We start from the raw sequence: 13,380 nt of genomic DNA on the forward strand, positions 1-13,380 counted from the left end.
CTAAGAGCCACAGCTTCTGGGATCCACACACTCACATGTCAGCTATACCTCTGTCACTGTATGCTGCATATTTTCTGTACACTCTCGACCAAAACTCTGACATTGTCACCGATAAGACCCTCTGAAAATCATAAAACAGCTCGCAGTAAGTGTCGCTGAGCTGTGGAGAAACGCACACGCAACTGCTGCTTCATCGTATACAGTAATGACAGCGCATCTCCAGTTACAGGGAAGTTTTCGCAATCATTTCCGCACTTTTTTTTTCCGCATTTGAATATGACTCCGTGGTTAGACCTGAAACCAGAAAAACAAACGCCTCGCGGTGACAAACACAGCTACGTTACTGGGGCCGAAGAAAAGCAGCTTATTAGCCTCCCGCTCGAGCTTAAACGTTCACGTCCACGTCTTGCTGACGCTCACCAGTTGACAAAATATAACCTTCACCGCGCGCGAGCATACTTTCATTCGTGCATATTTCTCTAGCTAAATAAAGAAGGAAAATGCTAACTCAAGGCCTGACTTTACCTGTGGAAGAGTGAGAAAGAAAAGCAGCCGTGCAGCTACATAGATATTAAAATGAACTAGATATTGTACGCAAAGATGGCGCCCATTCAGTCCAGTGAGAGTTGGTCGCCTGGCGCATAAGCTGAAGAAGCTGTCTAGCCTCCAGTCTTAATTCCTGGTTGTGGGGCCCACTGAATATGCGTAGTAGAGTTCTACCCCCCCCCGCGACTTCCCACTTTGCCCATAAACATTGCGTAGATGTCACGTATTTTTAAAATAGCTTTTTTTCGGCTCTAGGAAAGCTTTACAAATATTAAACACCCATGGACCAAAAATTCACAACAGAAAGAGTCAAAACTGACCTTGTTTGCAGCTCAAGGCGTCCTGTCAACAGTTTTACAGATGTTTCTCTTACAATGGGAAAATGTTTTAGGGGCCGGTGGCGAATTTTCTCTGCAATACCGCGAGTGTCCACAGGGGGGAAATGGCGGTAGTGCGGCGCGACGGTGCCCTATCTAACTCTATCATAAAATTTATGTGTCCGGCTCACCGAAGAAGTCTTGTGACTCGGATTTGCCCCCACCGCCGCCGTCTCCAACTGAAGGCTGCTTGTGTCAACAGTGGCCAATGTAAACTTAACGGCTGCTGCTCCTCAAAAAGCCTGCGTCATTCTCCGTCCCAGACAATGACTGCTGAATGAACGAATGACTTTTTTAATGGAGGTGTCCTAAACGAGGCCACGGAGGAAATAATAAAATTGTGTAAAATTGTCCCGACTACGTGTTGTTTTCGCCACTTAAAACAGCAACCAGGCTACTCAAGTTAGCTAAAATTAGCGGACTGCAACTTCCGTTTAGGCATATTATTGTGGATCACGGTTTTATAATCAGTTTAATCACATTTCTGCCAATGTGACGGAAAAATATCCGTTAAATCTATACTAAATCATCATATTTTGAGATACCCAGTCGTTATTTTAAAACAGTAGGCCTAAGTCATTATTTTGAGAAAGACTGTCATTATGGTGACTTGCAGTGTCTTTTTTCATCACATTGGCAGAAATTGGCTTCCACACATCTATATTTTATATTATGTGACACCTACTTTAAATTTTGTGTACTGAACATCGTTCCTCTGTTTGCGACACAGAATTTGCCCTTTTTACTTTGAAGGGCAAGTAGCTCAATTTCCGGTTTAACTGACTTATCACAGCTAGTTTGACACGACCATCTGTGTGTCAGGAAACTAAATCGAGGAAAGAGCTATCGCCCTTTCTGCATCTGGGTCAGTGGAGCAGTTCGACTAATCGGTCATCAATAGAAGAATTTGTCATGATAAACATAACTCGAGAAAATATAAAGATGAAAACAAGAACGCAAATCAAGAAGCACAAATAGACAATATAAAATATCATTCACAAGAGATGTAAAATAGCCTTTTGGCAAATTCCGGCAGTTTTTTATCATGTGTATTTAATATATATAATTTGAACTGCCTCTCTAAGTAAACAAAATAACGTGAAAAATATTATTCAAAGGGCATACAAAGTGTTGTGGGTAGGCCTGTAAGAGTTAGTGTCTGTGTTCTGGGCCTCAATATGAGGCTGGCTGACTTTTCATATATAAACTTTTTACTTTAAAAAGTAATGAAAATGGTCCATAAGAAAGATATTTTTCCATGTGAAAATGTGTTTTATAGGATTTTTAAAATATTTTTATATAGTGTTACTGTTTTGTTTCTGAGTAAAACATGTTTTACTTAGGTTACAAGTGTCTTTTGCACCAAGGATTTGCTTTTATTTGGAACATGAATGTCAGTTGCCAAGAATCTGAATTTATATCTACTATTAATGTGTTCTATTAACTCATGCAGGATAGACCGTTTGGATTGAGATTGAAAACAGTTAAAGGGCGACACCTTGTGGTCATCTGTAAAAAATAAAATCAGGGCCCTTAGTACATTTACCCAAGTGTTATAGCAGCTGACAGGCACGGACGGGGTGAGGTTCACTACTTTGTGAAAAACTACGTGGGCAAATAGTCCCACAGTTTGAGAGCGATTTTTTCAACAAAAAACTGCAGGAATTTGGGGATTTCACCATCTTAGAATTAGACATTAATTCACATCTGACAGGTCATGAAAGGGACATAAACCATGCAGAGACAGTGATATGATCAATAGCAAGCAGCTGTTTTTATAACAGTTCATTACAGTTAAACATAATGCACACATTTCAATGAGCTCAATACATTTCTCACTTTAATGTATCACTATTTGCTTGTTTCATGTCCATGTGGTCATTTAGTTTTCTAATATCAGAACTGCTTTTTTCAAATCTTGACAAATGAATAAACACCATGTGTGTAAAAAAAACCTTTCAGTCAGAATCAACATAACATTGCAGATATAAAAATCAGAGTTAAGTCTTTATTCAGTAAAATAATCACATTTTTAATATTTTTGATTAAAAACAAAAAAAAATCAATTATCACAAGAAAGCTGTCAGCTTTATGACATAAAACAGTAAAGTTCACAGTGAGATCTCAACTTCAGCTGATTTATATCTGTCTTTCTGATTTAAAGTTTAATGGTAATGAATGGATAATTAATTTGACATTTACAGAGAGATGTATTAAAAGTATAATTGATTGATTGATTGATTGATTCTTTAATCCATTCCCAACAAGAAGAATTCTGAATTCATCCATTCTCACATTTGAGTGACCAAAAAACCATTGAAAGTCGTATGGCAGCGAGATCCCCAAACATGTGTATTTGCAGCCAGGCGCACATACACTTGGTCTCCTCGCTGCAGCTGCAGGAACACTGCGTTTCCTCCATTATCAGCTGTGTCAGAGTCTGACTTGTGATCATGGGCCTTGACTATGAGCTCGTTGTTCTTGTACAATAACAGCTCTGACTTACGTTCTCCTCCAGCATGATAGAAGATGGAAAAGTAATAAACACCTGCAACAGGTGCAGCAAAGATACCTGTGGAAACAAACAAGGTGTTGGTCATATTTTTTCTTCTTTTTTTGAAATTATAATTGAGAACCCAAATGACAGATCATCAGCAGTGATCACTTTCTATTCTTTGTTCACTACACTACTGTGTACTGTATTCAGTTCAATATAGGTTGAACATTTTTTGCAGATCATTGCGTTCTGTTTTTATTCAAGGTTTACACAAGTTCAAGTTTTTAGAATTGGCAGACAGACAGTCCATATTTTCTGTAATCTTTATTACATGTCTTTGTTAAATACTCAATTCTGATTGGTCAATTGCAGCATGTCTCAGGTCTATAATTTCTATATAGCAGGCCTTTACTATGAACACAGTTCTGATCATAGACTCTGTAGAAACAATAAAATCATTGTTCAATCACCAAAATCATTTTTAAATTAATATCTTGTGTCACTTAAATGTGTGCCAAATCCTTTTTTTTGGTAAGTCACCATGTAATAAGTGAGATAATATACAGTGAGCAGGTCATTTTTGTGAAATAAAGCCCTTCAGGATGATACATTATCCCTTACTAAAGTTTTATTGTAGTAGTTTTTTATACTTGATAGCCTTTTTGCACCACAGAGGCAAACATGTAGGTGACTGTGAGTTTTACCTGTGGATTGACCGTAGGCATTACCGATGTTTGTAATCACTCTTCTGTAGACCAAAGTTGTGTCTGTGTTGAAAGGTCCAATGGCTCCAGTCCCACCTGCTGCTGCACTGAATATCACCTTGGTTGTCTCTGTGCAAAACAAAGTATTGTGATCACATTATTCTGTAAAGTATATCCAGAGTACTCTCATGAAAAAAAAGAGCATGAGTTGTTTCTATGTGACATTGACACCATTTTTTGTTGTTCAGTTAGGATTAATCATTTTTATTACAATACACAAAATGCTTAATGAATTCTTCAGTAGAATCTTTAAATTTCACTTTACCTTTGTTCCTCAGTTCCAGAATATCTTTTTCACAGTCATTCATCCTGGCTTCCATAGTTTGGAGTTTGTCTGTCATGGCTGCGACCCCTCTCACGAGATCACGGTCAGTCTGCGTCTCTATTTCAGTATCATCCTGCGCCAAAGTCAAGCTGCAAAACAGCAAAACAAACCATAACATGGTGAAATTCATCCTCCAAGTTGATTCAAGATCGCTGTCACCTAAACTCTGACTGATGTGATCCCTCTGGCTGCTTTTATGTTGTTCAATAATGACGTGGTTTTATTATATGACGTGCTGTGTTACGCGCATTGAGGTATCTCGTGTTGGTGACGCCTCTTTTACCAGTTCAGCAGTTTTAATGGGAAGTGGTTGGACCAGAGGTTGCGCTAGACTTTTTCGTTGTCTGTCATTTTGACTGACAGGGTCATAAAAATCCTGTCATAATCAATTTTTACCCGTCACTTTAATTTTTAAAATGATAATAATGACATATTCAATAGCATTTAATTTTCATTCATTTTTAATTAATATTCAGTCCAAACAAGCTGAACTCTGTACTCCCTCCTGACCTCCTTGCTGCCACTTGCTCGCTCCATAGTTGCTGTGGGCTGATTACTTATTTGTCCTTCATCTTCCACTGCATCAGTCCCTCTTTTTTCACCTCTTTTATCAAGACCATCAACGTTATTGGGCTTTTTGAAGAAACTTCGGACACTCGGCTGCCGTGACTTTTTTTCCGAGTGAAGCCAAAATGTGGTTAAGTACCCTCTAAAGTACCTTTCTGATGGACACAAAGTGTTAAAGTACCCTCTCAAGTGCCCCTCTGGTGCACAAAACATGATTAAGTATGCACTAGAGCACCTCTGGTGGACAAAATGTGGTAAAGTACGTTCTATAGTACCCTTCTGGAGGGCAACACATAAATAAGTACCCTCTACAATACCTTTAAAGTACACTATGGTGCCCTTCCTGTAGAGAAAACACAATGCAGGCTATATACTAGAAAATGATTTTGCCTCTATGTGCCTTTAAATAGGTAAATAATTTCTTACGTGTTTTTATTACAGAGTGGTTGTTGCACAATTAAACTTTTTTAATCTAAACCAGGAACTGAACCTGTTTCTTCTTAACACTCACACTTCTCAACTCCTACAGAGAAGTGTTCCTAACCAGAAGTGGGTTACAAGAACAGTTACAGCCGCCACTCTTCTTAGAAGACTCTCCACCAGATTTTGGTTTGTGTCTGTGTCGGATTTCTGAGAGATAAGAAAAAAGGGGAAGTGCTGCACAGGGTCAAAAAAGTATTACTGGCAAAACAAAAATGATAAAAATCTGTGAAAAAAAAATCAGTGCTCTTTTAAGGTTGGGGCCAAAGATACGATAAAAATAAAAATAAAGACTGACTGTTCAACTTGCTGATCAGAAATGTGATAGGTACTGAATGGCAGTCTGAAATGACCCGAGGCACTCTGATAATAAACTTAAAAACCCTTTAATCTCTGTTCGTATGTCTTTTACACCATTTTGTTGATAGGAGATGTTTATGTGCTACACTCTTCAGCAGTTGTTGGTCTTATATAGCCCAGGTGCCATCATGTGATGTTAAAAGTGTCTGAGCTCTTTATGACCCGTTCTAAATTCTCAGTGTTTGTTCTTGGAGCGTTTCACTCAGCATCTGCAGTTTCAGGGTAAAATGGATTAACACACAAGCTAGAATTCCTTAAAATGTTGTTGGAGACTGTCCAGAATCAGACTCTCTTTCTGTCACGGTCACATCCTGCATTTCATTCTTATGTATGTTCTCTCTCACACATTCAGCTGAATACACTACAAAGACAAGATATTTAATGTTCAAACTGATAAACTTTATTATTTTTTATATAAATATACACTCATTCTGAATTTAATGCCTCCAACACGTTTCAGATAAGTTGTGACAGGATCATGTTTATCACTGTGATACATCACTTTTTCTTTTAACAAACTCAGCAAGTGTTTGGGAAATAAAGACACTAATTGTTGGTGTTTTAAAGTGAAATTCCTTCTCAGTCTTGTTTGATTTAGGTGCTCAACAGTCTGGAGTCTCTGTTGTTGTATTTTGTGCTTCATAATGCACCACACATTTTCAATGGGAGACAGATCTGGACTGCAGGCAGGTCAGTTTAGTACCTGAACTCTTTTACTGTGAAGCTACACTGATGTAACACCTGCAGAATGTGTCTTGACATTGTCTTACTGAAATAAACAGGGACGTCTCTGAAAAAGACGTTGTCTGGATGGCAGCATATGTTGCTCCAAAGCCTGTATGGACCTTTCAGCATTAATGTGACAGTTACCCATGATGCCATGGGCACTAACACAAACTCATACCATCACAGATGCTGTCTTTTGAAGTTTGTGCTGGAAACAATCTGGATGGTCCTTTTCCTCTTTAGCCTGGAGGACATGACGTCCATGATTTCTAAGAACAATCTGAAATGTGGACTCATCAGACCACAGAACACTTTCACTTTGTGTCAGTTCATCTCAGATGAGCTTTCTGGGTATTTTCACAGTCTTTTGTTGTTTCTGTCCCAACTTCTTTGAAACATGTTGAAGGCATCATTCTCAGAGTGAGTGAATATTACAAAACACAATGACGTTTACCAGTTCAAACAAGAAACTAACAAAGAAAAGAAAAGAAAAGAAAAGAAAAGAAAAGAAAAGAAAAGAAAAGAAAAGAAAAGAAAAGAACTACCCTCTAAAGTGTCCCTCTGATGGACAAAGTATAGAAAAGGCCCTTTTTTAAATTTTTTATATTCGTGTAAATGTAATGTACTTTGTTTTGTTATCTATATGCAAACTAAAGTCACAGCAAAATAAATCCATGTAAGTTGTGTTTTATTACACTCACACTTCTCAGCTCCTACAGAGTCTACAGAGAAGTGTTCCTAACCAGAAGTGGGTTACAAGAACAGTTACAGCCGCCACTCTTCTAAGAATACTGTGCACCAGATTTTGTTTTGTGTCTGTGTCAGACAAAAACACATTTTTGAGAGGTAACAAAAAAGGGGAAGTGCTGCACAGGGTCAAAAAAGTATTACTGGCAAAACAAAACATGATAAAAATCAGTGAAAAAAAATCAGGTGCTCTTCAAGGATGGAGCCAAAGTTTTTTAAACGAAAACAAAACAAACACTGGCTGTTCAACTTTCTGATGATAAAAATGTTCGAAGACGTGCAGAATGTGTCTTGATATTGTCTTGCTGAAATAAGCAGGGACGTCTCTGAAAAAGACATTGTCTGGATGGCAGCATGTGTCGCTCCAAAGCTTTTATGGACCTTTCAGCATTAATGGAGCTGTAGTGCTGTAGTGTTAGTGCTGCTAACAATCTGGATGGTACTTTTCCTCTTTAGCCTGGAGGAGACAATGTCCATGATTTTTGAAAACAATGTGAAATGTGGACTCGTCAGACCACAGCACACTTTGTGTCAGTCCATCTCAGATGAGCTCAGAGACGTCTGCAGTGTTTTTAGATGTTGATATATGTCTTTCTCTTTTCATGGTAGAGTCTTAACTTACATTTGTAGATGCAGCAACAAACTGTGTTTACTGACAACAATTTTCCAAGAGTTCCTGAACTTATGTAGTATCCTTTATACAACTATGTGGGTTGTTATTGCAGTTTTTAATGCAGTGTTGAATGAGGGGTCAAAGGTCACAGACATTCAGTGTTGCTTTTCAGTCTTGCCCCTTGATTTCCTGAATCTTTTGTGATAACATCATTAAAAGGATTCTAAATGGTGAAATCCCTAAATTCCTGCAATGTTGTGTTGAGAAACATCCTTTTTATACTGATTCATTTGCCCACACAGTTTTTTGTGGTGGTGAATCTCACCCCATCCATGCTTGTGAAAGACTGAGCCTTTTGACGATGTCTCTGTTGGACCCAGTCATGATAAAGTCACTTGTTAATTATTATTTCCTTATTGCTCATTCAATGAGATAGATAACAGATACTTTAGAAAAACATAATAAAGTCACATCAAAGAGGATGTTAAAAATTAACTGGTGATTATTGAACAACATAAAAGCAGCCAGATGGATCACATCAGTCAGAGTTTAGGTGACAGCGATCTTGAATCAGCTTGGAAGATGAATTTCACCATTTTATGGTTTGTTTTGCTGTTTTGCAGCTTGACTTTGGCGCAGGATGATGGTTTTGCGAATGAAACAGAGACAAATATTGAAACACAGTCATGCTTTCCTATGTGTGATGTCCTGAGAGAGCTTGGTGCCATGAGAGACAAAGTGGGAGCAATGGAAACCAGGCTGAAGGACAGTGAAAAACAGATTATGGAACTGAGAAACAGAGGTAAAGTGAAATTTAAAGATTTTATTGAAGAATCCATCAAGCATATTGGGTATTGTGACAATAATGATTCATTGATTTGAAACAATTCCTCCTAACTACATGACAGTAGTCAGTTTCACATTTTCATGAGAGTACTCTGGAAATACTTTACAGAATAATGTGATCACAATACTTTGTTTTACACAGAGAGAACCAAGGTGATATTCAGTGCAGCAGCAGGTGGGACTGGAGCCATTGGACCTTTCAACAGACACACAACTTTAATCTACAGAAGAGTGATTACAAACATCGGTAATGCCTACAGTCCATCCACAGGTAAGGCTCATAGTCACTTGCATGTCTTTTCTTTTAACAACACTCAGTAAGTTTTTGTGAACTGAGGACACTAATTGTTGAAGCTTTGAAAGTGAAATTCTTTCTCATTCTTGCTTGATACACGACTTCAGGTGCTCAACACTCTGGGGTCTCTGTTGTTGTATTTTGTGCTTCATAATGCACCACACATTTTCAATGGGAGACAGATCTGGACTGCAGGCAGGTCAGTTTAGTACCTGAACTCTTTTACTGTGAAGCTACACTGATGGAACACGTGCAGAATGTGTCGTGACATCATCTTGCTGAAATAAGCAGGGATGTCTCTGAAAGCATGAGCTGAAGCATTTATGTGGCAATGGGCACTAACACACCCCTATACCTATATTCTAAGAAACTGTCAGTATGTCAGTGTGTCATGTGTATGTCAATAAAAGAAAAGAAAGGACAGTGCTCACTGCTGATGATTTGTGATTTGGTTTCTCAAAAAAAAACAAAACACCTTGTTTGTTTCCACAGGTATCTTTGCTGCACCTGTTGCAGGTGTTTATTACTTTTCCATCTTCTATCATGCTGGAGGAGAACACCAGGCAATGCTGTTATTGTACAAGAACAATGAGCTCATAGTCATGACCCATGATCACAAGTCAGACTCTGACACAGCTGATAATGGAGGAAACACAGTGTTCCTGCAGCTGCAGCGAGGAGACCAAGTGTATGTGCGCCTGGCTGCAAATACACATGTTTGGGGCTCCAATCATCATACGACTTTCAATGGTTTTTTGGTCACTCAAATGTGAGAATGGATGAATTCAAAATTATTTTTGTTGGGAATGGATTAAAGAATCAATCAATCAATTATACTTTTAACATATCTCTCTATAAATTATTCATTTACTGCCATTAAACTTTAAAATCAGCTTGTAAAGAAGACTTGCACAAAAATAAATCTGCTGAGTTTGACTTCTCACTGTGAACTTTACTGCTTTATGTCATTAAGACTGACAGCTTTGTTGTGAAAATGGACATTTAGAGTTTTAATCAAAGTTCAAAAAGATTTTAAAAAGTGAATGATTATTTAATATTTTATATAGTGAAATGTGCTCTTTCATTGAATAAGGACTGAAATCTGATTGTATGTTTTGTTATTTAAATCGTTGAAATAATTCTGACTGAAGAATTTTACTGCACATATGGTATTGTTTGTTTGTTAAGATTAAAAAAAAAAAAACTTTTCAAAATTAGATGACCTGATACAGGAGCCACATAGACAGACAGGAAACAAACGTTTATAAATTACAGTGAGAAATGTATCAGTGTAAATGAGATGTGTGCTGTATGAGTAACTGTATTAAACTGTAATAAAAACAACTGACTGATATTGGTCGTATTGGCATCTCTGCACGGTCCTTTTTATGTCCCTGACTTAATGATATCAGATATGAATTGATATCAATTAATTATAATTGATTGCTATAATTTCAGGTCAAAGCAGTTTGACCGTTTCATAAACAAGCCATAAAATGAGACACACATTCACAGATGGTCACAACTGTTAAACTTAAATTCTAGTGATTTCCCCCAAATAACTTGATTTCTTGTGTAATTTGCTACAATACCCCCTGAAACACATGAATAAAAAAGTTGATAAACAGTGCTGGATTTAGTATTCACTTAAGAGAAGACTGAAGTAAGATGGGATTCATCAAATTTGTTAGGATTTACTGCTGTAAGACCAAATTGGGAAAGATCCTATCTTACACTATTTCTGTCGTCTGTGATATGGCCCCTGATGGTCAGTTCCTAAGAAATGTATATAACACAAGCATCCTTACCTCCCAAAATCTTGAACAAACTCTCTTTATATCATAGGCCTAATCGGTAATTATATCAGCAAAAGATAATGGCAAAAAGATGCCTGCATATGATCTATAAGTGAAGCTGGAAAACAGTGACAGTAACTAGACGTAAATCCAGTTCAAGATATCTTCAACCGCCTCTTAATTCAAGACATCTACATTGTATTTTTTAGATATCTTAAATTGAGTTTTACCAAGTCGGAATAACACTGTAGATATCTTGAACTGAAATTACACCGAGTCAAAATCATGTTGTAGATATTTCTAACTGGAATTATGACTCGTCGTAATTCAGATGTCTGCAATGTGAGTTGTGGATATCTGCAACTTAATTATGACTATCTGTAATGATGAACCCCATACACATGAATGGGGAAAGAGACGTCATTGTCCTAGTAAGAACGACGTTGTGGATATCTGAAATTTTATTTTTGAATAGGAAGAACTGAATCATGGATATCTGCAATACATATCCAGCCTAGCAATTAAATGTTAAAACGGCTTGCCAAAAAAACTGTGTGTGCTGGATTAGGACTTGACAAAACTCCACTGCAGGCCAAGTCATCTGTAGATGATTGGCGTTGCTTTCCAAGGAAACAAAACAGCTTTTACTGTAATTCTGAATGTTGCACCTCTGCAGAAAACGTGTGCGGTGTTTAAACATTTGAGAAAACTGCAAAAGTATACGCAGTATCTTATGCACAAAGCTGATATGTGAGCCTGAGGTTGGTATGAGAGGAAAGCGCACAGAGAAAATGAAAGAGTTGATCCTCTGTGGACTATTTTCATAATATTTCATGACATGGAACAGTAAATGACACAGTCAAGACTCACTGGACAGATGCTTTAATATCTTTTATTTGTCTGTATCTGTTATCATCTAAATTGATCTCATTGATCTCAGGTCAAATTCTCAAATTTAACAGACCAGATAACCACTGAAGGAGGTGTTGCGCTCGGCCCAAACATGAGAACCGGAGATCATGCGCACGTACACTTGGTCTCCTTTCTGCAGCTCCAGGAACGCTGCGTTTCCTCCGTTATCAGCAGCGTCACCTGACTGTTGATCAAAGGCCCCCATAGTGAACTCACAGTTCTTCATCAGTTCCAGCCGCGCTTTGTGTTTTCCTCCAGCATGATAGAAGAAGGTGAAGTAATAAACACCTGCAACAGGTGCAACAAAGACACCTGTGGAAACAAAAGAGCATTTTGTCAGATTTATGGGTCTCTGAAAGATTTTGAAAAACCTAAACAGAATAAAACTCTTTCTTTTGCCGTAAAGATTTTCTAAATGAGTGGATCAACTTCAAAATAAATGAACAAAACAAACAAAAGTTGCCAATTAAAGTCATTGTATTGCCTTTATAAACACTGAATAAACATGCTGACAGTGGTTCACTGAATACGACGTAACACATATGGAGTTTTCACATCAGTGTTTGTGTTCTTTAAGTTGTTGCTGCAAAAATATTCTGATCATGTCCGTCTTTAAAACTGCATTAAAGACTTTATATAGACAGAAAATCTTCATAAGAAGCTGATAAACACCCACTTCACACTAACTCTGCACCAGTGTGACTGTCTTATAAGTCATTATAAAACAATTGTTTTTGTTTTACAGCATTATGAATAGCTATGGATGCATATAACTATAATTATGCATTGCTTTAAGCACAGTATAATGCATTATGTATGCACGTCTATAATGTACTGTAATTCATTCATTGAATTTCAATTAATTGAAATAGCTTAAGTGTTACCTAATATTGATCACTGGATTTTTATTATATTATCATGTAAACCTCAAACCTTCAAAAACTGATTCATGCTGCACAGTCACAGTATATTCATTACTGTTAGTTAGTTTGTAAAATGTCTCAACAATTCTCAAATCAATCAATCAGCACAGGTGACCATGAGTGTGGCTGCATGTGATGTATTTACCTGTACAGGGGTTGTAGGCGTCACCAATGTTGGTCACCACGTGGTTGTAAACCAGAGTTTTGTCTGAGCAGAATGGTCCATGGGCTCCACCATACTCTGTCACTGCACTGAACACCACGCAGGTTTTCTCTATAAAACAAAACATTGATAAAATAATATTTTGTCAAAGCATATATTCTATTTATCTTGTGTGTTTCATCACATTACAGACTTTACTTAAAGAGCAACTTGTAGGTTGAATTTTGGTATATAGATTAAATCTTTAGCTGTTGTTGGTCAGCTCTAGAACAGCCTGTTTATTACCATTGATTTATTATTTAATGTATCATCACATTTTCATTTTCTACAACATTTTCCCACACATGAATTAACCGAGGACATTGACCTAAAAGTTTGCTGTTTAATAAATTCATCATTAAAATCTTGAAGTGTCATTGTACCTGGTGGTGGACACAACATAC

General features: G+C 37.4%; 4 protein-coding genes across 5 annotated transcripts in view; 1 reads left to right on the top strand and 3 right to left on the bottom strand.

Moving 5' to 3' along the window:
- clcn5b (Cl-/H+ antiporter 5b) overlaps positions 1-681 on the bottom strand; it is a 42,025-nt gene extending 41,344 nt beyond the window's left edge. Inside the window, exon 1 of one of the 2 annotated variants that reach the window (XM_084711876.1) lies at positions 526-681. Coding sequence is in view for 1 of the 2 variants with exons in the window: in XM_084711875.1 (XP_084568001.1) it covers positions 49-103 (55 nt within the window). In the remaining variant the exon portion in view is untranslated. Of the gene's footprint in view, positions 1-48; positions 410-525 lie in introns of those variants that run through there. The other variant, XM_084711875.1, reaches the window with a different exon arrangement.
- A 2,472-nt stretch (positions 682-3,153) lies between these two features.
- LOC146305970 (complement C1q-like protein 3) lies at positions 3,154-4,662 on the bottom strand. Its single transcript, XM_084711878.1, has 3 exons — positions 4,450-4,662; positions 4,125-4,253; positions 3,154-3,495 (listed from the first exon to the last, which is right to left on the bottom strand). Exons 1-3 carry the CDS (start codon positions 4,637-4,639, stop codon positions 3,215-3,217), a joined length of 600 nt encoding a protein of 199 aa, XP_084568004.1. The 5' UTR covers positions 4,640-4,662; the 3' UTR covers positions 3,154-3,214.
- Positions 4,663-8,565: 3,903 nt separating this feature from the next.
- On the top strand, positions 8,566-9,969 carry LOC146305971 (complement C1q-like protein 3). The gene is made up of 3 exons (XM_084711880.1): positions 8,566-8,804; positions 8,991-9,119; positions 9,636-9,969. Exons 1-3 carry the CDS (start codon positions 8,585-8,587, stop codon positions 9,914-9,916), a joined length of 630 nt encoding a protein of 209 aa, XP_084568006.1. The 5' UTR covers positions 8,566-8,584; the 3' UTR covers positions 9,917-9,969.
- A 1,903-nt stretch (positions 9,970-11,872) lies between these two features.
- LOC146305972 (complement C1q-like protein 2) lies at positions 11,873-13,108 on the bottom strand. Its single transcript, XM_084711884.1, has 2 exons — positions 12,920-13,108; positions 11,873-12,163 (listed from the first exon to the last, which is right to left on the bottom strand). The coding sequence occupies exons 1-2, from the start codon at positions 13,062-13,064 to the stop codon at positions 11,895-11,897; spliced, it is 414 nt and encodes a 137-aa protein (XP_084568010.1). The 5' UTR covers positions 13,065-13,108; the 3' UTR covers positions 11,873-11,894.
- Between the last annotated feature and the right edge of the window lie 272 nt (positions 13,109-13,380).

Source organism: Lutjanus erythropterus, chromosome 23 (assembly GCF_056507025.1).
Source record: "Lutjanus erythropterus isolate fLutEry1 chromosome 23, fLutEry1.hap2, whole genome shotgun sequence".
In the NCBI taxonomy this organism is placed as follows: Eukaryota; Metazoa; Chordata; class Actinopteri; order Lutjaniformes; family Lutjanidae; genus Lutjanus; species Lutjanus erythropterus.

What these genes read in the sequence shown, in the direction of transcription:
- LOC146305970 (XM_084711878.1), bottom strand. Translation starts at nt 4,639, where the DNA reads ATGAATTTCACCATGTTATGGTTTGTTTTGCTGTTTTGCAGCTTGACT. An exon ending in TCTGGAACTGAGGAACAAAG is followed by an intron (nt 4,254 to 4,449) that starts GTAAAGTGAAAT and finishes TGTTTTGCACAG; the next exon opens with AGACAACCAAGGTGATATTC. An exon ending in TGCCTACGGTCAATCCACAG is followed by an intron (nt 3,496 to 4,124) that starts GTAAAACTCACA and finishes TTGTTTCCACAG; the next exon opens with GTATCTTTGCTGCACCTGTT.
- LOC146305971 (XM_084711880.1), top strand. Translation starts at nt 8,585, where the DNA reads ATGAATTTCACCATTTTATGGTTTGTTTTGCTGTTTTGCAGCTTGACT. An exon ending in TATGGAACTGAGAAACAGAG is followed by an intron (nt 8,805 to 8,990) that starts GTAAAGTGAAAT and finishes TGTTTTACACAG; the next exon opens with AGAGAACCAAGGTGATATTC. An exon ending in TGCCTACAGTCCATCCACAG is followed by an intron (nt 9,120 to 9,635) that starts GTAAGGCTCATA and finishes TTGTTTCCACAG; the next exon opens with GTATCTTTGCTGCACCTGTT.
- LOC146305972 (XM_084711884.1), bottom strand. Translation starts at nt 13,064, where the DNA reads ATGTTTTGTTTTATAGAGAAAACCTGCGTGGTGTTCAGTGCAGTGACA. An exon ending in CGCCTACAACCCCTGTACAG is followed by an intron (nt 12,164 to 12,919) that starts GTAAATACATCA and finishes TTGTTTCCACAG; the next exon opens with GTGTCTTTGTTGCACCTGTT.